This window comes from Pinus tabuliformis, chromosome 4_2 (assembly GCF_031772625.1).
Source record: "Pinus tabuliformis cultivar Carrire ecotype Pingquan chromosome 4_2, CPIR1, whole genome shotgun sequence".
Classification (NCBI taxonomy): Eukaryota; Viridiplantae; Streptophyta; class Pinopsida; order Pinales; family Pinaceae; genus Pinus; species Pinus tabuliformis.
In genome coordinates, this window is record NC_142304.1 from 716199745 (window position 1) to 716220661 (window position 20917).

At 36.5% G+C, this 20917-nt stretch overlaps 1 protein-coding gene and 1 pseudogene across 1 annotated transcript; both read left to right on the forward strand.

Annotated features, from left to right (window-relative positions):
* The first annotated feature begins 1772 nt into the window (after positions 1–1772).
* On the forward strand, positions 1773–19390 carry LOC149171540 (early light-induced protein 2, chloroplastic-like). Its single transcript, XM_089426016.1, has 3 exons — positions 1773–1994; positions 2106–2144; positions 19259–19390. The coding sequence occupies exons 1-3, from the start codon at positions 1878–1880 to the stop codon at positions 19388–19390; spliced, it is 288 nt and encodes a 95-aa protein (XP_089282142.1). The 5' UTR covers positions 1773–1877.
* LOC149171541 (early light-induced protein 1, chloroplastic pseudogene) lies at positions 11250–12115 on the forward strand (annotated as a pseudogene).
* Positions 19391–20917: the final 1527 nt, after the last annotated feature.

The following is a 20917-nucleotide window of genomic DNA, read 5'->3' on the forward strand; positions in this document are numbered from 1 at the left end:
TCTTATTTCATTTAGGATGTATTTGGGAACCTTCACCAGTGCGAGCTAATAAATAGGGATGTTATCCAATATTGATTTAACCAAGATCATCCTTCCACCTAGGGATAAACATCAGAAGCACTAGTTATTTTCATTTCTCTTTAGATCTGAAAAATAAAATATCAAAACCCTACAACAAATAATATCCAAATATAAATGAACATGTACCATAAAATGATATATTGAGAATCCAATGGAAATAGCAGAACTTTGATTCTATTATTGAAAAATAAATGTTTATACATGTGAAGAGAATGTATAGACTTGGATCTAGAGATCCCCCTCTTTCGGATGAGTCCTTTGTACCCTATGCTTCAGCTATCGATTTAACTCATTGTCTCTCAAAGTGTATGTAATGGGTAAGAAGAAACGGTGATGGCCTGAACTAAAGATGGGAGCTCAAATCTCACAAGGCGATAACTAGGACAATGAGAATAGTCATGGTGAAGAATGAGGAGAAAACCATATTATTTATAACAAAATATTATGATAGATCTAGATTTAAGATATTAATAAAAAATGTTGGAATAAATCAAGATCTAATCGTTAGGAATATTTTATTGCATTTTAGAGAGCAAAATATTATTTAAAATTATCAAATATCTTTATTTAGAAAATTACTACAAAGATGGATAACATAGACATAGTCCAACTCTAGCCAAATAATTGCACACTTGCGTCCATTGCTATTGGACAAGGAGCTTGCATCTAGAAGAAGGTAAATACTGCAATTTTCATCTTATTTCCAAGCCAAATAAACCTACATACATCACTCATTAGGCCAATTCCTCCATCGTACCCTTCTCCATAATACACAACAAAATAAGTGAGAAAGAAATAAGATTTATAATGCTCATGTATAAACTTATTATTACATAAACTTTGTAAAATTTAAAAAAAATATTCAAATGTGAGAAAAATTGGATAATAAACTACATTTATTTGGATAATAAACTGCATTTATTTGCATTTATAAACCATAAGTAAAATTCTTTAAACTAACTAATTAATCTAATTATGGAAAATCCTTATGTTTTTTAAACCTTTATTAACTAATTAAAATGCCCACTCCCTATGGACATTCAAAACCTACTCCCACCTGTTACAATAAGGCAACGCCTAACCAGCCATCTATAGAGTATTTAATGCCGAAATATATGCACGCAACTTAGCCCGATAACAGGGGAGCGCCCAAATATTATTTAATGCCGAAATTGCCCGCTCCCGTGTTATCGCGTTAAGTTGTGTGTATATATTTTGGCATTAAATACTCTATAGATAGGTGGTGTATATATTTCGGCATTAAATACTCTATAGATGACTGGTTAGGCGTTGCCGTTACAATAACCCTTTATTAAAAAAAGGACAAACGAGGATAGAAATAGTTCAAAACGTGATTTACACGAAAAAAAGGACAGACGAGGATAGAAATGGTTCAAAACGTGATTTACACGAACTCCTAAATTCTAGCACGAAGTTGAGACTTACTACAGGTTGAATAATCTATGGTGATGGTGATGCCCTCTACTAGTTCAAGTGCGGTGCGCCGGTTGTTCGAGGATCTACGTCTCAATTTTTATCCAACCACCTGGAAACATATCCGAGGAAGAGAAACCTCGACTTGGCTAAGCGTTTACCGTTCAATGAATGACGGTAGATTTTTCCGTATGGCCTCCACATCCTTATATATAACACAATAACCAGCCCTGGAGTCTCATAACAGATCAACAGTGGCTATTCTTCTTTAGTTATTTCATATGTTTGTTATCTTCTTGTTCTCAAAGTCCATATAAATTAGATTCGTTCTCATACATAGTGTTCATTATTATATTGCGATCATGGCCGCTGTAAATGCATCAGTAATGGCGATGAATGGAGCATCGCTCCTGCAACGGAGGCCAGCAGAAAGGTCAACAACCAGCAGGCAGCTTCGAGTAAAATGCATGGCAGGGGGGGTTAGTAATTCTGTCGCTGTTTCCGTATCCACGAATAGAAGGTTTTATGTTATTCTATAAGGTTTTATGTTATTCTATATATAACTTAATTTGGGTCATGTGGATCCACAGCCGGAGTCAAGGCGATCACCTTCTACCCCTCCTGAGACGGTAAGCGATTAGGGGAGGGATTCCTATTCTTGTGCAGGGACCAGTAGTTGATATAATACTGGTCCCACCAAACCACCAGTGATTAAGACTTGTGAAACCAAATTTTAAACAGAAATAAATAACATTATGTATAAATAAGTTTTAAATTATGTCCAAAAATCACCCATACATTGACTGGGCCCACAACTGTCCATAAATAGTATTTTACTACTTAATATTGCAAAACATATTGACCCAAGTAGAAAACAGCTAGAGCCATAAAGGCTTCCAAACTAGTCTATTCCAGAAGTACAAAACAGCAGTCACTTCAACCCCCACTCATGAGAACTCCAACTTTGCATCCCAAATAAATATGCCTACCTGCACATAACAAAAGGAATGTATGTCAGCCATAACTGCTGTGTTGTTCAACAACTAAGCACCCTATGTTCAATAAATGACACCCAACCCAATAACAATTAAATCCAATTTGTTCAATAAATGACACCCAACCCAATAACAATTAAATCCACTTTGTTCAATAAATGACACCCAGACCCAATAACTGCAATAAATGACACCCAACTCATTGTATTTCTCATTAAAACAAATCAAAGCACATGGATCAACAAATAAACAATTCCCAACCATTAGATCACAGCAAATTAAATCCATACCACACATTCAAAATGAAGCCATTGCAATCCATGTGCATCCATGTCCACCAATTAAAATCAAGTCCCCAAAACTATAAAACAAATCCACCCACTGTTGAAGTTGCATCTTATGCTTTCAAACTATTCAGCAAACTTGAAGACAACATCACAAAACAGTGGCCAATATATTCAAGTTAGTTATATCTTCTTACAGTTCTGTTTTCATTTATCAGATTTTTCTTACATTACAGTTCTGTTTTCATTGTTTTCATTTATCAGATTTCTTACATTACAGTTCTGTCCATTCATTTATCAGATTTCTTACATTACAGTTCTGTCCATAGGGTGGTGACAGTTAACCTATACAGTTACAATTAACCTTTTTTATACAGAGTTTATAGATCATTTTTTCTAGGATTACAAACAAATTAGTGCAGTAAGCTATCAAACATATTGCTCAGAAAGACAGCAAATCAAATAAGAGGACAAGATGCTATTAGATTTTAAGTCTGCTTAATAAAACAGGTGTTTTTAAGTTTAAAAATACTTGGGCTAGGGGAGGGACGCCATTACCTGTGCGCCCTCCCCTCCACCTGGCGGACAAGCACGTTGCAGGCACGTGGCCTCGTACGACACCACGCCAACTCAATCCGCCACCTGTTAAGGAACGTGTCAAGGGTTTAGTGTTTATTTAACGACCATGGAGGGGCTCATTTCCGCCTTTACCGCGCGATGTATGCTCCGACTGTGGGTTATTTTTAAGTCTGCTTAATAAAACAGGTGTTTTTAAGTTTAAAAATACTTGGGCTACATTAGTAATCCAGCTCGCTATTAAGCCATAGCTGCAAAACTCAAAACTTTAAAGGTGCCAATTTCAGAAATACTAGTTTAAGTTCAGTTACATTTTACAATGGTCGCGCTTAAGTGGTATACCAGGAAAAACAGATACTGAAGAAACCCGTGAACTTACATGATTACGAGAGAAAATTTCACAAATATATCAAAATATAATGAAAAGTGAGACCTCTCAGCCGAATTTTAAGTTCAGTCACATTTTACAAAGGTCGCGCTTATTTTTGCTCATGCAACAAGCACATGGAACAAACTAAATAGGATTTTAGTGAACTATCGGTGAAGTAATATGAGGAGATGCAAGCCATTTGTTTCAAAAAGCCTAAGGACAAATTAATTGAAAGAAGAGACAGAGTAACTGTAAAGGAAACAATCAAAACAGGGCACTGAATCCAAATTTCCAGTAAGCATGGTAAACACCAATAAAATACTAAGCACTGAAGCAATAATTTCAACGATTCAAATTTCCAGTAAGCATGGTAAACACCAATAAAATACTAAGCACTGAAGCAATAATTTCAACTCTTTTGAAATTATGTAAAGATAGAGAAAAAGACTCATTTAGACATTACATGAAAAACTAAAATCAAACTCACAAATTCCATATCAGTCAAGTGGGAAGCATTTCTAAGTTTTTGTAACCAGATATGCGAAGCAGAGGAAGACATGTCCCAATAATGTAAATAAAAGCACAAGTTTACCTCCATCGTAAAAATCTTGTTTTGACCTTATTTGTTGACCTTATTTGTTGCTTACCTTATAGGAAGCACTGAAGCAATAATTTCAACTCTTTTGAAATTATGTAAAGATAGAGAAAAAGACTCATTTAGACATTACATGAAAAACTAAAATCAAACTCACAAATTCCATATCAGTCAAGTGGGAAGCATTTCTAAGTTTTTGTAACCAGATATGCGAAGCAGAGGAAGACATGTCCCAATAATGTAAATAAAAGCACAAGTTTACCTCCATCGTAAAAATCTTGTTTTGACCTTATTTGTTGACCTTATTTGTTGCTTACCTTACAGGAATTGAAGGTTAGCTTACAGGAATTATTCGATCATCAGCTTCATAGGGATAATTTTTGCAGAAGTAATAAAGCATAATTTAACATATATTCTAATGTCTAAATGCATGCAATAATTTTATAGGTTGTTGCATCTATGGCAAAAGGAAGTTACTCTGCTCGTACAAGGAGAAGTGGCAGGAGAGTGACAAGGGGTGCGCAGCTGCGATGTACATCGTCCGATGATGACAGGCCAGCTGATGTCGATGCCAGCAATGCACCAGGGAACATTGTTGAAGATGACCATGTGACAGCTGCTGATGTTAACACACCATCAGCCACAGAACCACCATCAACAACAGTCCAAGGGGCAAGCTCAACTAAAAAAATCAGTGCTATAAGAGGATGGACAAAAGAACAAATGTTAGTTGCAATTGACGACATAGAGTTTAATGGATACTCAGTTCGGGCATCTGCAAAAAAACATGGTATTCCTCCCTCATCAATACATTATTGGATAAATGGACTGACTCATACAAAACGTAGAGGGCCTCTTACAGTTATGACTGAGGATGAGGAGGCCGAGGTGGTTGAGTGGTGTAAAGAGATGGCCCAACTGGGACATGGGCTAGAGTTGATACAACTCAAATCAACAGTTGCTCAAATCTGTCAAGGGAGGCCAAACCCATTCAAAGATGGGTTTCCTGGTAAATCATGGTGGTTTGGGTTTAAAAAAAGGCATCCAGAACTTGTATTGCGTACTGCTGAGGGCCTTGACAGAGACAGAGCATTAAATTTGCGCCCTGCAGTTGTGCAAAAATTCTATGACACACTTTCTAGTGCTTATGATAAACATTCTTATGGAGCAGACCATATATGGAACTGTGATGAAACAGGTTTACAGGCAGGGAGGAATTGTGGCATGCGGGTAATTGCCAAGAGAGGGAGCCGAAATGTGCCAAAGATTTTGCCCAAGAGCAGGGAGTGGATAACTATTTTATGTTGTGTTAATGCAATTGGTACTTCAATCCCAGGATTTTATCTATTCAAAGGTAAAAATCAACTGAAAAACTATATACAGAACTGCGAACCAGGTGCATGCATGGCTGCACATCCCCATGCATGGATGACTAAAGAACTGTTTCTAAGTTGGCTTTTTCACTTTGCTGCATCGGTACCAGGTGGCGTCTCGCCTAATAACAGACACCTTTTGATATTAGATGGCCATGGGAGCCACATGGCTGTACAAACAATTGAGGAAGCAAACAATTTAGGCATCGACCTATTGACATTGCCAGCTCATACCACTCATAGACTGCAACCCCTTGATGTTAGTGTGTTTGGCCCTTTCAAGAACTATTTCAGGTCGGAGCGTGCTGCATGGATGGCAAAGAATCCAGGGGTTGAGGTGAAAAGGTTTGAGCTAGCAGAGCTTGCAAGTAAAGCTTTTAAAAGGGCTTTGACACCATCAAATATCAAGGCTGGCTTTAGGAGGACAGGAATCTGGCCACTGAACTATGATGCTCTCATGCATGATACTGGTTGTAGCCAAGCGTTTCATGTGGATGGTCAGGAAGAAGGGAATGCCCAAACAGGTGTTGAAGTGCAAGAAGTAGATGACCAAGATGATGTTGTTGCAGCTGGTAATATGATTTCCTTGTCTCAAGGACACTTATATGCTGAAGATGATGAAACTGTATGTGAAACACAATATAACAATGAACAAATTCGCAGTAACATGGAGATTGTTCCACCAACTCAAGAACATGAAATTCCTGTTGTTGATATTGTTAATGTTATTGCTGAACATGCAGTTGACAATGACCAATTGACATTGCCAAGCCAAGTAACCCCACCTTCATGGCTAGCAGAAGCAATGATCAATATGAATGCACATAGTGTCTCAGCAACCAATGAAGAAAGCATGAACATGCCCTCACAACCAGCAGAATTGAACAGTGAAATTGTTCATTTTTTTGTGGACAATATATCAATGGAAGAAGATGAAGGACATAATGAGGCATCAAATGAAGATAATGATATAGTTCAATCAGTTCCAACAGAAACTGGAAGGGAAGTACCAAGCAATGACATGCAGGTGGGAGGGGTGGAGAAGACACTTGGACAATTCCTAAAGCTACCAGTACAGAGAGTATCAATGAAAAAAAAGCAAGGTGCACCAGGTAGTCTTCGTCTGGGCCGAAGCTCACAGTTACTCACCTCAGAGGACTATATAACCCTGTTAGTTGAGTCTGAAAAAAAGAAATTTGAAATGCAAGAATTAAAACAGAAAAAGAAGGATCTAGTCAAGGAGAAGAAGGCAGCAAGGATTGTTGCCGCACAACATCGAGCAGATGAAAAGATTGAAAGAGATAAAGCAAGGCAAATTAAGGACCAACAAAAGCAAATGGCAAGACAGGAAAAGGAAAAACGAAAGGCACAACAAATGCTTGAAAAGGAACAAGGGATGATCAATATGGTTGACAATGATACAAGAATAGCTAATGAAACCAGAATTATTTCAAACTCATTGGACTCCATTGCAGATAATACACCATTATTCCAAGATCTCATAAACATTCAAGTGCCTCACTATACTACTGAGGGTTTACCCACTTGCCTTATTCCTACCAGAGTTGGTGCCAATTCTATGTATGCTCATTACACACCTCCACTTAATGCAGGGACCAGTAGTGCAAATGTGAGGTATGGGTACTCAATACCTCCATGGTTGGAAGCTGCAAATTGGAGTCAATCATATGGCAGCAATCAACCATTTCCTAATCAACCCTTGACAGGTAGGCCAACCTACTTGGCTCAAGAAGGTAACTCGGGGAGTTTTGGCACTCAAGATTCTCAGGGCCATAAAGAATAGGGGTGTCATATGTTTTTGTTTGTAACCACATTATGATGTGGATTTTGGATGGATTGTGTCTTTTTCTTGTCACAAAAACATTCTGGCTTACAACCTAGGTTGTTTTATTGCTTTGAAACACTAACAACATTATGGTGCTATGCATTCACTACATTGAAAAGCCAACAACAGCTTGGTTGGTTGTAAAGTAGTTTTATTTGCGAGTTAAGCACAAATGATATCAGTCCACAAAAGACACTACAATGATAACTTAGATACTTATTTCCCTTTTGAAATTGTTATGTCAATTCATATTATGTCTTGGGGCATCTTTTTCCACTGCAAAGATGAACTATATTTCACAAAATAAATCACTTAATACTTCACCATTAGCTTCAAAATGATGCTCCCAACACTGATAAGTGATTTCTTATGGATATTAAACCTTAGCAAATTGATTTCTTCTTACTAAAACAAGTACACCAGATCTCGAAAAGCATATTTCAGATATCAGAAAACATATACCAGACCTTAGATAAACACTTGGAAAGTCACCAACAGAAAAACATATGACTTTATTAGTCTCTTATGGTCAATGTGCAGTGGTCTTGGGCTTATTATTATTGTCTTATGGTATTTATGCAGTCACCGTAGCAATATGCTTTAGATCTAATTATTCATTGCAGTCAACAAGTATCATAGAAAGCAGGCCACTGTAAGCAGTTTTTCAACTTTGAAAGAATAACCTAGATCTAAGTAAGCTTACCTACAAGCACATACTTCTATAAAATATCCCAACTCTCAAACACATCCATCTTCTATTGAATACAGAAAGAAGTCAATACACAACAATAGCTCAAAACCAAAACTGAACTAAACTTAAAGCCTACACAACATATTTACTCCACAAAGATCATAAAGAGTTACAATTGGAACTACTGGACTCTTTGAAGTCATTTTCTTCATTTTTGAAGTAATTATTATTTAAATTTGTTGAAGAAAACCTGAAACACTGAGATAATAAGACACAGAGCTGCAAATAAATTCTCAACCATAAATAAGTAAATAAATCCAACAAATCTGATTTTAATATAATCAAATATGTAGTCATATATAGTTCTAAAATAATTGAGCTAAGTATTTTTCCAAGGAAACGAACAAAATGCATGTGATAGACAAAATTGAATGGCATAGGCAAACATGGGAGATAGTCTTTAGGAACCTAACCCAAACTACTGCAAGCACTATATCGGTATTCATCAGATTAGTCCCATGGAAGTGAGAAGCTAACACAATGCTTGAATAAGAGTACTCATTGTAATCAATTCAATGGGAATCAGAGCCATATGTGTGAAATAGTTATAGGTATAAATGTATTACAGCTTCTACTAATATGGAGTTTAAGCTTAGTCAATTATATATGGTACATCAATTGATCCCGTGTAAGTGATTAGACTATACGCTTCATATTCCATATCCTTACATTGAGCTTATATCAGTAATATGTAAGAGTTATGATATCACTGTAATCAAGCTATACTAATACAGGAACAAGAGCTTATCGTAATTAAGGCATGTAGATTATGTGAACACTGTCCATAAGGTTATGCATTGTGATTACTAGTAACCAATACAGAGAAACAAGCTATCATAATATATGAATAATACGTAAGCTGCTTACACCATAGGCTCTAGTATCCTTCAAGAAGCAAACCAACATTCCGAAGAAGGACAGAGACAATCTGAAGATGGTCTGAGACATTAGCTTAGAAGGACTGAGGAAGCTAGATCTTTGGAATGAAACACTAGACCTTGAATCCTTACAATACCTGCTTAGGAAGGAATCCGCATACCTTCTTATCTGTATAACTCCCTTCAAACCCTCAGAACAAGACTAGATGCAGTAGAACCCTAGAAACAGCTTAGCCACCTTAAGACAGTCTGACAAACTTCCTACAAGCAAACAACCTTACATCTCATAGAAAACATAAGGTGGAAAAACAAAAAGAAAACATCCTAGAGCATGCGTTAAGGTCCCAAAATATTGTGAAAAAAGAATATAAGAAAGTGAAACAATCTAGTAGTCATAAGTTAGACTACTCGTAAGCTCAACCACGCTTCAAGAAGATCCATGTAATGATAGTGTAACTTTACCCACTATTTATTACTTTATGGTTCCATATAAACATCAATTCAATTCTTGTATTGCGTTATGGCCTTGGGCAACTCCTCCAAAGTCTTTGATATTTCTGTAGACTTTATCCCTATTCAACTCCTAGTAGAGTAAATGTAAGAGAAACAATGTTAGAGCTACTTGTTGTTGGAGATACTTTCCATCTAGCGATATAAACAAAATACCACAACAATCTTTATTGGACAGAACTAGCGATAAGAATAAAATACAACAACAATCATTATTGGACAGAACTAGTGGGGTACTCAATTAACACTGTTCAAAGCTTAGGTATGATAGTGTTAACACATATAAGATGTATTCAAATTAGTAGCAGTAACCTTGTTCAAATCATGATATCAAAGAACTAGTGGTTCAATTCCAATACCTGCTTAGGAAGGAATCCGCATACCATCTTATCTGTATAACTCCCTTCAAACCCTCAGAACAAGACTAGACGCAGTAGAACCCTAGAAACAGCTTAGCCACCTTAAGACAGTCTGACAAACTTCCTACAAGCAAACAACTTAGAACACCACCGGCTTAGGAGTCTTACAATTCATGAAGTATGCCTAAATTATATGGAATGGTACAGAAGCTCGAAAGGCAGTTGAAACATTCTCTGTTCATGCTCCAATATTGAAAGGCAGCCTATAATATGGCAGGGACCTGAAGCCTCACAATCTCCTGGTGGATACGCGAAGAGGTGTAGTAAAAATAGCATATCTTGGCCTCGGAAGAGCATTTACAATTCCTATTAAGAAATATACACATGAGAATCCAAAACCCTAAACCCTTCAACAAAGCAGCCAATAAATTATACCTTCAACAAAACCAGAGGGCTACCATTATATCAGAAAACCATTATATCAGAAAAAAGCACAAGACCTTAACACCGAAAAGCTACAACATCATTTCCGTATGTTCCGAGTCTCACACTAGCTGCAAGCTTTGGAGATGGCAACCAAAACCAAGCTGCCATTAGAATCCAAAACCCTAAACCCTTCAACAAAGCAGCTAATAAATTATACATTCAACAAAACCAGAGGGCTACCATTATATCAGAAAAACCAAGCTGCCATTAGAATCCAAAACCCTAAACCCTTCAACAAAGCAGCTAATAAATTATACATTCAACAAAACCAGAGGGCTACCATTATATCAGAAAAAAGCACAAGACCTTAACACCGAAAAAAGCACAAGACCTTAACACCGAAAAGCTACAACAAAACTTCCAATAAGCGAGGTGAGGTGTTGAGAAACACACGGTGAGAGGCGTTGAAAAACACTTCAGAAAATGGCTGGTAGGATAAAAATCCTACCGGATAGAAGCCATCAGTCCAGAGCTCGCCACACATTCGGCGGACCTTCTCCAGTGCTCGCCGGACCTGCCACACCTGCAACAATTGGAAAAAATTAACAAATGAGCAAATGCAGAAGAAAAAAACCCAAAAAACCAGTCAAATACCACCGAAATTTGCAGTTACCTGTAAATTGGTACTGGCTCCTCCCCAAACAGCAAATAGCACGAATTAAACCACCGACGGTCCTGGCTGAACAGCAATTGGCGGACATGAGCTCAACAATGGCGGACCACCCTAAACCACCGACGGTCCTGGCTGAACAGCGATTGGCGGACATGAGCTCAACAATGGCGGACCACCCTAAACCACCGGCGGTCCTGGCTGAACAGCAATGGGCGGACAGGAGCTCAACAATGGCGGACCTCATGCACAGGTAATGGAGCCCTCCCGCGCCATCATCGGCGGAGGGCTTCGAACAACCACCAGACCCGAACAGAAAACCCACAGTCGGAGCATACATCGCGCGGTAAAGGTGGAAATGAGCCCCTCCATGCTCGTTTAATAAACCCTAAACCCTTGACACGTTCGGCAACAGGTGGCGGATTGAGTTGGCGTGGTGTCGTACGAGGCCACGTGCCTGCAACGTGCCCGTCCGCCAGGTGGAGGGGAGGGCGCACAGGTAATGGCGTCCCTCCCCTATGCAAGCGCCAATTTTTACATTAACATGCACTGCACTGCACTGCACTGTACTGAATTGAATTGACATAAATAATAATGCAGGTGAGCACAAACTTTAAGGACGTGTTTGCTTTCAGTGGGCCAGCCCCAGAAACCATAAATGGGAGACTCGCCATGCTCGGATTCGTCTCAGCTGTCGGGGTGGAGATAGCGAGCGGGAAAGACCTCGCCGCCCAACTGGCCAGCGGAGGAGTTCCACTGTTTATTGGAAGCGCGGTTCTCTTCACGCTTGCTTCTGTGATACCCATGTTCAAGGGAGTGTCCAAAGAGAGCAAATCACAGGAAATAATGTCTTCTGGGGCAGAGATGTTGAATGGGCGTTTTGCCATGATTGGCCTCGTTGCGCTGGCCTTGACTGAATACCTCAAGGGAGGTCCTCTCATCTCATGATCATCATCAGCTCTGTACCAAACTTCATATCCCTCAACTTGTATTCACTCTGCTATCACGAGATGGCACTGTAACAAATTGTTTTGGCAGTTTATGATATATTTGACAAGTTCATTCACAATCAATCATATAAATATATTTCTGATCAGTACATCTTTGGCAGAAACTCTGATTACAATTTGGCACACTAATCTTGAACAGATATTAATTGACACCAACCATTACCAGGTTCCTAACAGGTTGATCTTACTTGGAAGGATAAAAACAAGCATAGCGATCAGTAACACAAACAAACTTTTATTCATTTGGTACTCGTAAATTTCCAAATTCCGTACTAACTAAATATTAATAATTATTCCAAAAGTGCAGCGAAAGAACTAAAATTTTTTAAATTGCAAAAATTGTATAAGGAATTTATTAGTACACATATGCCATATGTTATATGTATTTACATATTTAAATTTAAATAGATATCATAAAAAATAATATTTTAGTTTTATAAATTTTTATTATACATTAAGTTCTACATATTTATATATAATTATTTAATATATTTTTCTATATATATATAAATTATTTCTATAATTTAAATTAAGTATATATATAGATATAAACATTAGTTTGATATCTTTTCAACAAAATACTAAAATCATAGAATAATCAATGTTAGAAATAATCATTTAAACTCAATTAAAATGAATGGATTAAAAAATCTATGGTTTATATTATATTATTAATTAATATTATTTTCTAAAAAGTAAATAAAATCTATTTATAGTGTATTTTAATTTATATATGAATGAAAAGTGGTGATATTTTAATTTCATATATAATCCGAATTAAAAAACAAATTTGATACATCATTCATAAAATACCGAAATTAAAAGATAAAAGCATAGTGTGCAAAATTTAAGGAATAAAAAAAGCCATTAAATTACCCCTACCAAAAATTATTATTTTTAACTAGAATAGTACACATAAAAGAGAGTCAAATATGCTTAAAATTGCGGACCTCGGTTGAACAAATGTACTTGTATTAGTGCCTGTAGTTTTCTTGTCAAATGGATAGGCATTTGTGTATAGTTTTTGTTTGTTTGTCAGGAGTTGTTGTACTCTTGGAAAATGGTAAGCTTTATAGATCAGTTAGATGGCCACACAATTTAGTTATGGGCTTTTATGTTAGTCCCATAGGGATGTGCTGCAAGACTTGACAAACCTCTTTTATGGTTATTTTTATCCCTGTAATCGATGGCTATGTTAGCAAGTCCGGGCATTGAAACTTGAGAATGATTCAGGTGAGAAAATGTCATTCAAAGTAAATATGAATTTATAGTTGGGCGGGACTCTCATGTTCTTGTTAGGAAATAATTCAAACTACTTTAATTCATTATAAATTGTTGTAAATAGCTCAGATCCATTAAAGTCAAGCGAGTGAAGGTCTTAGAGGCTTTAGAACCCTTGAGGCCACTCTGTATCATCACCCATACGTTAGATTTTTTGCAATTACTTGTTGAATTTTTTTCCATTTGATGATGGTAAACATTATGGAGTTACAAGAGACTTAATTCAAGCTAATGAATGATAATTTTGGATTAAGTTAATACCTAGTGCATTTGTGATTCCCATGCCTAGATAACTAACAGGTGCATTAAGCATTTGGATAATTAACAAAAACAAATTCATGCAGGCTGCTGGTGCATTTTCTTGTGATTTCCATCTCTATTGTTTATGATTCCCATCCCTCGATAAACAATTGGTAGTTTATGTATTACTCCCTCAATAAATAATAAATATGAGTTCCATCCATAACTCGTGTTTTTGATATCCCATGCCTTAATATTCCTATCATTAGTGGTGCATTTGTAATTTCCATTTCTAGGTTTTACAACCTCCTTGCAACTGAATAGTTTTGTTACGTGGAAGGAAGCCTCATTTCAAAGACACTCAGGGTTAGAAAAAACAAATGAAGTTGTATAGGTTTAAAGAAAAATATGCTTTAATTCATAGGTCTAAAGAAAATAAATTGTTCCAAATTGCTGTGACCATTGAGGCCATACCCAAATTAATAACTATTAAATAGACATCATCATTATAAGTTGTATACACCAGCACTCAAGCTTAGGCACATATTGAACCTCCACTTCTCCATGAGGAAACCCTAATCTCTATGTGTGCATTATCAAGCATTTTAACTTCATAGACCACATCAAGTTCCATAATGTTGTAGTCCTCATTCATAATGGTGGTACTCATATTTTCATTCATAAGAGAGTGGTAGAATAAACCCATTGTTTTTAATGCCTAGGACACAAATTTTAAATCATGATCCCCAATTGAGGTATAATGAACTGTGGGGGAAAATGTGAAAATGTCAAACTCTATATCAGAGACTATCAACTCAAATCCCATTTATTTTCCATTGATATGGGTGGCTATGATATAATATTGGGGGTAGAGTGTCTATGCACATTGGGATCACTCATAATGTATTTGAAAGAAATCTATATAGATTTCTCTAAAGGGGGACATGTATACACCCTTCAATGGATTTTGGTAAGGTCCCTTGAAATAGTCAATTCCCATAGTATGGAAAAATTATTAAATAAAGGCCACTCTAGAATTATTTACCAATTTAATTCCATATAAGTTATGGATAATCCATAATTTGACATAAGAAATACTCTTAAATTTTCAATTGTTCCTTCAAAAAAATCATCAAGTCTTTCAAACACCAAAGACTAAGTTTAACCATTCTTAAAGAAAGCACTAACATAACATTCCCTTGATCCTAGGAATTCAACCACAAAATGTACGTTCTTATTAACACCCTTTTGCACAAATTGATATAAGAAAAAATATCACTCAAGAACTATTGAAGGTGGAGGTCATACAACCTACTACAAGCCCTTACTCATGAGTAGTAGTCTTGATATTAAAGAAGGAAGGAACCTAGTGCAAGTTTCCTAATTATTAATGATCTTCTAGATGAAAAGCATGGAGAGAAGTTTTTCAATAATAAACATATGAAGGTCAATATGAGTTTTTTGTGTTTACTTTCAATATTTATTAAACTTCGTCAACCTTCTAGAGCCTCATGAAAAAAAATTCAAAGCCTTTCTATGCAAGTTTTGCTAGTCTTCTTTGACGATATTATTGTCTACAATAAAGCATTGGAACTACACATAGAGAATGCTGATAATTCATTGAAACTCTTTCGAGATGACCAATTTTTTATGAAGCATTCAAAAGGTGCCTTTTGGGCTCCTAGGTTTGAATATCCATGATTATCCCCATCCTAAAACACTTCGATTTTAAGGGGATTTTTAGGAAATAAATGATACTGCAAAATAATTGTGAACAATCATGGTAAAATTATAGTTCCCCTTACTGTACTTGGCAATGCTGCCTGTGTGTTTCATGACATGTCCTTAACCATCACTTGAGGATCTATTAGCTCTAGAAATATGTCTGTTTACTAACACCTGTGAGTTCTAGTGTAACATAAATCATGATCCCAAAAATTGGTATTAGATACAGGTTCCTTTAGGAATAACTTTACCACTAAAAGGTAAATTGATAGGGCATCATGGCTAAACCAGAAAGTCAGGATGCTTATTCAAGTAAGATACCAGTACTTGATGGTACAAATTATGTATTTTGGAAAGTCAGTATGGAACCCTATTGCATGTCCCTAGGTGTAGATGTTTGGAGTTTTGTATTAGTTGATTATATTGTCCGAGAAACCCCTCCTACAAATGAAAATGATAAAAATGTTTATGGGAACAATGAAAAGGGAAAGAGTGCAATTCTCTTTGGCCTTAATCAATATGACCTTGTAAAAGTAATTCAATGTAAGTCAACTAAGGAAGTATGCTACAAGCTCTAGAATAGTTATAAAGGAGATGAGAAAGTTAAGCAAGCCAAACTTCAAGCGATTAGAATGAGGTTTGAGAGCTTAAGAATGAATAAAGAAGAAAATGTACCAGAATATTTTCTTAGATTAATGAGGTAGAAAATATGATTAGAGGATTTGGAGAAGAACTCATGAATGAAGTAGTTTTCTAGAATGTATTGATATCTCTTCCTATGAGATTCAATTATAAGATCTCATCTACATAAGAGATATCAAACTTAAAGTCCCTTTTAATGAAGGCGCTACATGGAACTCTCACTTCCTATGAGATGAGAATAGAAAAAGAGAAGTTTGAGCAAAAGGAGGTAGAATTTAAACCCTCAATGGAGAATAAGGAACACAAATATCACCAAGAATGTTCCAACTATGAATTTGATCAAGAGTTGGCTTAGTTTGCTAGAAAGCTAAAACATGGTTTAGGAAAGTATAAGGGAAATCTACCCTTCCAATTCTTTGAATGTGGAATGTTTGGGAAATTTTCCTCCAAGTTTCCTTATTGAGATAAGACAAGAGAGGAAAAGGATCAGAAGCCCAGAGATAAAGCTCAAGAATATCATATGAAGAATCCTTTCAAGAAAAAATGGTCTCTACTCCAAAGAGGATAGTTTTGCATTAGAAGGAAATAGGCAAGAGTCTCCAAAAGATGAGGTTGATGAATTCTTACTCATGGCATTAGAATCTAAATCTAAATATAAGAACGAATCAAACCTCAAGAAGAAGAAGGTGAAAGTGTAGTAGATCTTGAAGGGGAGCTCATCAACGCCCTTGATGAATTAAAGATGACCTGAAGGAAGAAAAATAAAATAAAAGAGAAGTTGTTGTGAGATGAAGAAGGTATGAAGAGTTTGTTTACCAAAGTAAAAAGTTTGAGGAAGCTATTAAGAGTGAAGACAATCTGGCACAACAATTAGAAGAAAAGAAAAATAATTGTAAGAAGCTAGAAGATGAGAGTAACCTCTCGAAACAATAATTGACCAAGAAACGGGAGAAAATGATTATAAAAATATATAAACAGGAAATTTTGTCTCTAAAACTCAAGCTTGATGATGCAAAAAGGGAAGAAGAGGTTTTGAATGGATTAATCATTGATTGGGAAATAACTGCCATAGTTTAGAAGCAAAGATTAGCTCTGAGAACAAACCTTGATAAGTCCAAAATTGAGATGGAATTAGACAAAACAATTGTTGAAGAAATAAAGAAACTAAACCACGTTATGAACAGTGCAAGCCAACGGAATTCGAACTTGGATCTGATCTATTCTCAACTTGGATTGCGCAGTAGAGGCAGGAAAAATAGTGGAGGAGATTTGAACCCGTAACTTGTTCAGATCTGAGCTAGTTTGTGTGTAGCATGTGGAGATAGTACTGAGTACTTGTGAGGAGTATTGTACTATGTATTGTTACATGTTCTCTATCATTATAATATACAGATAGTTGGGGGTTTTCAGCTGTATGCTTTCCCCATTACATACTGTGTTGATATGTGTGATTGATGTTTTAATGTGCGCATGCGATTGTTTTTTTTTAATTCCGCAAATTGATGATCAATGATAGAGGAGGTTATGTATTATGCATGCATTGCACAAATAGTGTATAATCAAGATAATATCTCTGAATAAGTGTTATATTATTCAAATTTCTACAGAACAAATATTCTTCAATCAAAGAGTAAAAATCCAAAAAAAAGAAGTGAAAATTGAGAGAAAGAAAAAATCCTGAAAATTGCTAAAAAAAAAATCGAAACAACAGTCACTAGAGTTCTAAACTTTTAAGCTACTCGAGTTGCCATTTGTTAGTATGAAGTTGGAAGTTGCACCAAAATCCTTCACTTATGTTAATCGTGACATATAACCCTAACAACAAAATGGAATGGTTTTCATTTCTCTTTATATCTGAAAAATAAAATATCAAAACCCTACAACAAATAATATACAAATATAAATGAACATGTACCATAAAATGATATATTGAGAATCCAATGGAAATAGCAGAACTTTGATTCTATTATTGAAAAATAAATGTTTATACATGTGAAGAGAATGTATAGACTTGGATCTAGAGATCCCCCTCTTTGGGATGGGTCCTTTGTACCCTATGCTTCAACTATTGATTCAGCTCATTGTCTCTCAAAGTGTATGTAATGGGTAAGAAGAAACGGTGATGGCCTGAACTAAAGATGGGAGCTCAAATCTCACAAGGCAATAATCAGGATGATGAGAATAGTCATTGTGAAGAATGAGGAGAAAACCATACTATTTATAACAAAATATTATGATAGATCTAGATTTAAGATAATAATAAAAAATGTTGGAATAAATCAAGATCTAACAGTTAGGAATATTTTATTGCATTTTAGAGAGGCAAATATTATTTAAAATTATCAAATATCTTTATTTAGAAAATTACTACAAAGATGGATAACATAGACATAGTCCAACTCTAGCCAAATAATTGCACACTTGCATCCATTGCTATTGGACAAGGAGCTTGCATCTAGAAGAAGGTAAATACTGCAATTTTCATCTTAATTCCAAGCCAAATAAACCTACATACATCACCCATTGGGCCAATTCCTCCATTGTACCCTTCTCCATAATACACAACAAAATAAGTGAGAAAGAAATAAGATTTATAATGTTCATGTATAAACTTATTATTACATAAACTTTGTAAAATTTTAAAAAAATATTCAAATGTGGGAAAAGCTGGATAGTAAACTGCATTTATTTTCATTTATAAACCATAAGTAAAATTCTTTAAACTAACTAATTAATCTAATTATGGAAAATCCTTATGTCTTTTAAACCTTTATTAACTAATTAAAATGCCCACTCCCTATGGACATTCAAAACCTACTCCCACCTGTTACAATAACCCTTTATAAAAAAAAGGATAGACGAGGATAGAAATGGTTCAAAACGTGATTTACACGAACTCCTAAATTCTAGCACGAAGTTGAGACTTACTACAGGTTGAATAATCTATGGTGATGGTGATGCCCTCTACTATTTCATTATTAAAAATCTAAAAATCTATTATTTCATTAGTTGGAAACGTTCCAATTTATACAAGTGCGGTGCGCCGGTTGTTCGAGGATCTACGTCTCAATGTTTATCCAACCACGTGGAAACATAGTCCGAGGAAGAGAAACCTCGACTTGGCTAAGCGTTTACCGTTTATGCAAGCGCCAATTTTTACATTAACATGCACTGCACTGAACTAAATTGAATTGACATAAATAATAATGCAGGTGAGCACAAACTTTAAGGACGTGTTTGCTTACAGTGGGCCAGCCCTAGAAACCATAAATGGGAGACTCGCCGTGCTCGGATTCGTCTCAGCTATCGGGGACATAGGAACAGATGCAAGGGAGCAGTTCTGACAACGCAGTCTTGGAACAACGAGTACATGAGATTCAACAAGCAGCCGCTCAGTGCACTGCCGACCTTGCAGCAGTATGAGCAGAGTTGGGAGGTCTCTGCGAAAAGATCTTCGCACCAACAAAGTGACTCGAGGGTGAGTCGTGATGTTTGTTCTAGAGGCCTGTTGGGCGTGGAATCCCCCACATGGCAAGTTTTAGGGCTTAAAGACCATTATAAAGAATTAGCAAATTGCGAGTGTGGGGCGCGATGTTGTAATAGAGTCATAGAGTTGTCCACCATTACTTTTGTAAATGTAGTGTCAGATTGAGAGAACTAGCCATGGTCGGCAGACTATGGGATTGTATAAATGGATTGATGACAATGGAATATAAGGATAGAAAAGTATCTGAAGTGTAGAGTTGTGTCTTTGGGTCATAGAGTAGGAGAAGGCTCTGCAGCTCAGTGCGCATAGGCCTAGTAGTATGCAGTTGAGTGCGCAGACCCCTGCAGCTAAGTGCGTAGGGTAGGTTGAGTCTGTAACCATTTGAAACATTAATAAAGAGAAGTTTTACCATATTTTTGTGTATATTTTCCTGTTTTATGCATTAAAGTATATTGGGTATGAATTGCATGTTTACTGGTTATTTACTCCGCGAACTTATATGAATATGCTGAGTAAGTGAATGTAATATAAGGTATCTATTTACGTGAAGATAACTAACTGTTATAAGGAGATAAGTAAGATCCATGGCGTGACTTGGGGAAATAGTGCAGATCACTGCTCCAGCAGTGTGAAAGCCCCACAGTCCCTGGTTAGGGCTACGCGAAGGCAAAGATAATAGGTTGTGAAGGCCATATAGGTCCAGGAATTACACGAAGTAATATGCATGAAGGTATTCACAGTTGGACTAAATCAAACCCCTCAGACATCTCAAGGGTGCGGAAACCTGGTTCCAACATCCCCCCATACTGCTTCGGGTGAGACCTTAGTCTGCGCTGCACGGACTGTTGCTGAAAGGGCCAGTAGTACATGGATTTGTTTGTCTAATTAAACTCCCAACCTGTGTCAGGACCCAACAACCCAACAGGATGCATATTGAAGGTAGAGTGTTTGTGGAGAATTTTGATGGTCCGGGTTCTAGTATTGCTGTTGGTTGGCATCCAAGTCAACCTTGTTTGACTTACGATGGTTATAGTGATGTGGAAGTGATTTGATGAAGTATTGTAGAGGCGCCAGTGACTTCTGGAGGTCATGTAGAGGCTTGCGAAGCTTTGGAAGAAGTTTGAGAAATTTATGAGTTGAGGAAAGATGTTTCCCTTCATCCTCTACCCCAGTTGCATGGATGATGAGTCACGGGATGATTGAAAATCTCCAGTCATTGGTAGGCAGTCCTATGGGAGAGACTGGGGAGATCTATTCGAATTTAATCTGTGTTTCAAGTGTGACAGAGTTTTTTCAGGAGTTTTTCTCTACATTCCTCACGCTGTTAAGCTAATTTTGGTGTTGTCGGATGTTCTTGATCAGAATTTTTCAACATATGGTAGGA

Excerpts from the sequence above, each read along its gene's own strand:
- LOC149171540 (XM_089426016.1), top strand. The coding sequence starts at position 1,878 with ATGGCCGCTGTAAATGCATCAGTAATGGCGATGAATGGAGCATCGCTC. Across the intron at positions 1,995-2,105 it reads TAAAATGCATGGCAGGGGGG|CCGGAGTCAAGGCGATCACC; the intron begins GTTAGTAATTCT and ends GTGGATCCACAG. Across the intron at positions 2,145-19,258 it reads CTTCTACCCCTCCTGAGACG|GTGAGCACAAACTTTAAGGA; the intron begins GTAAGCGATTAG and ends ATAATAATGCAG.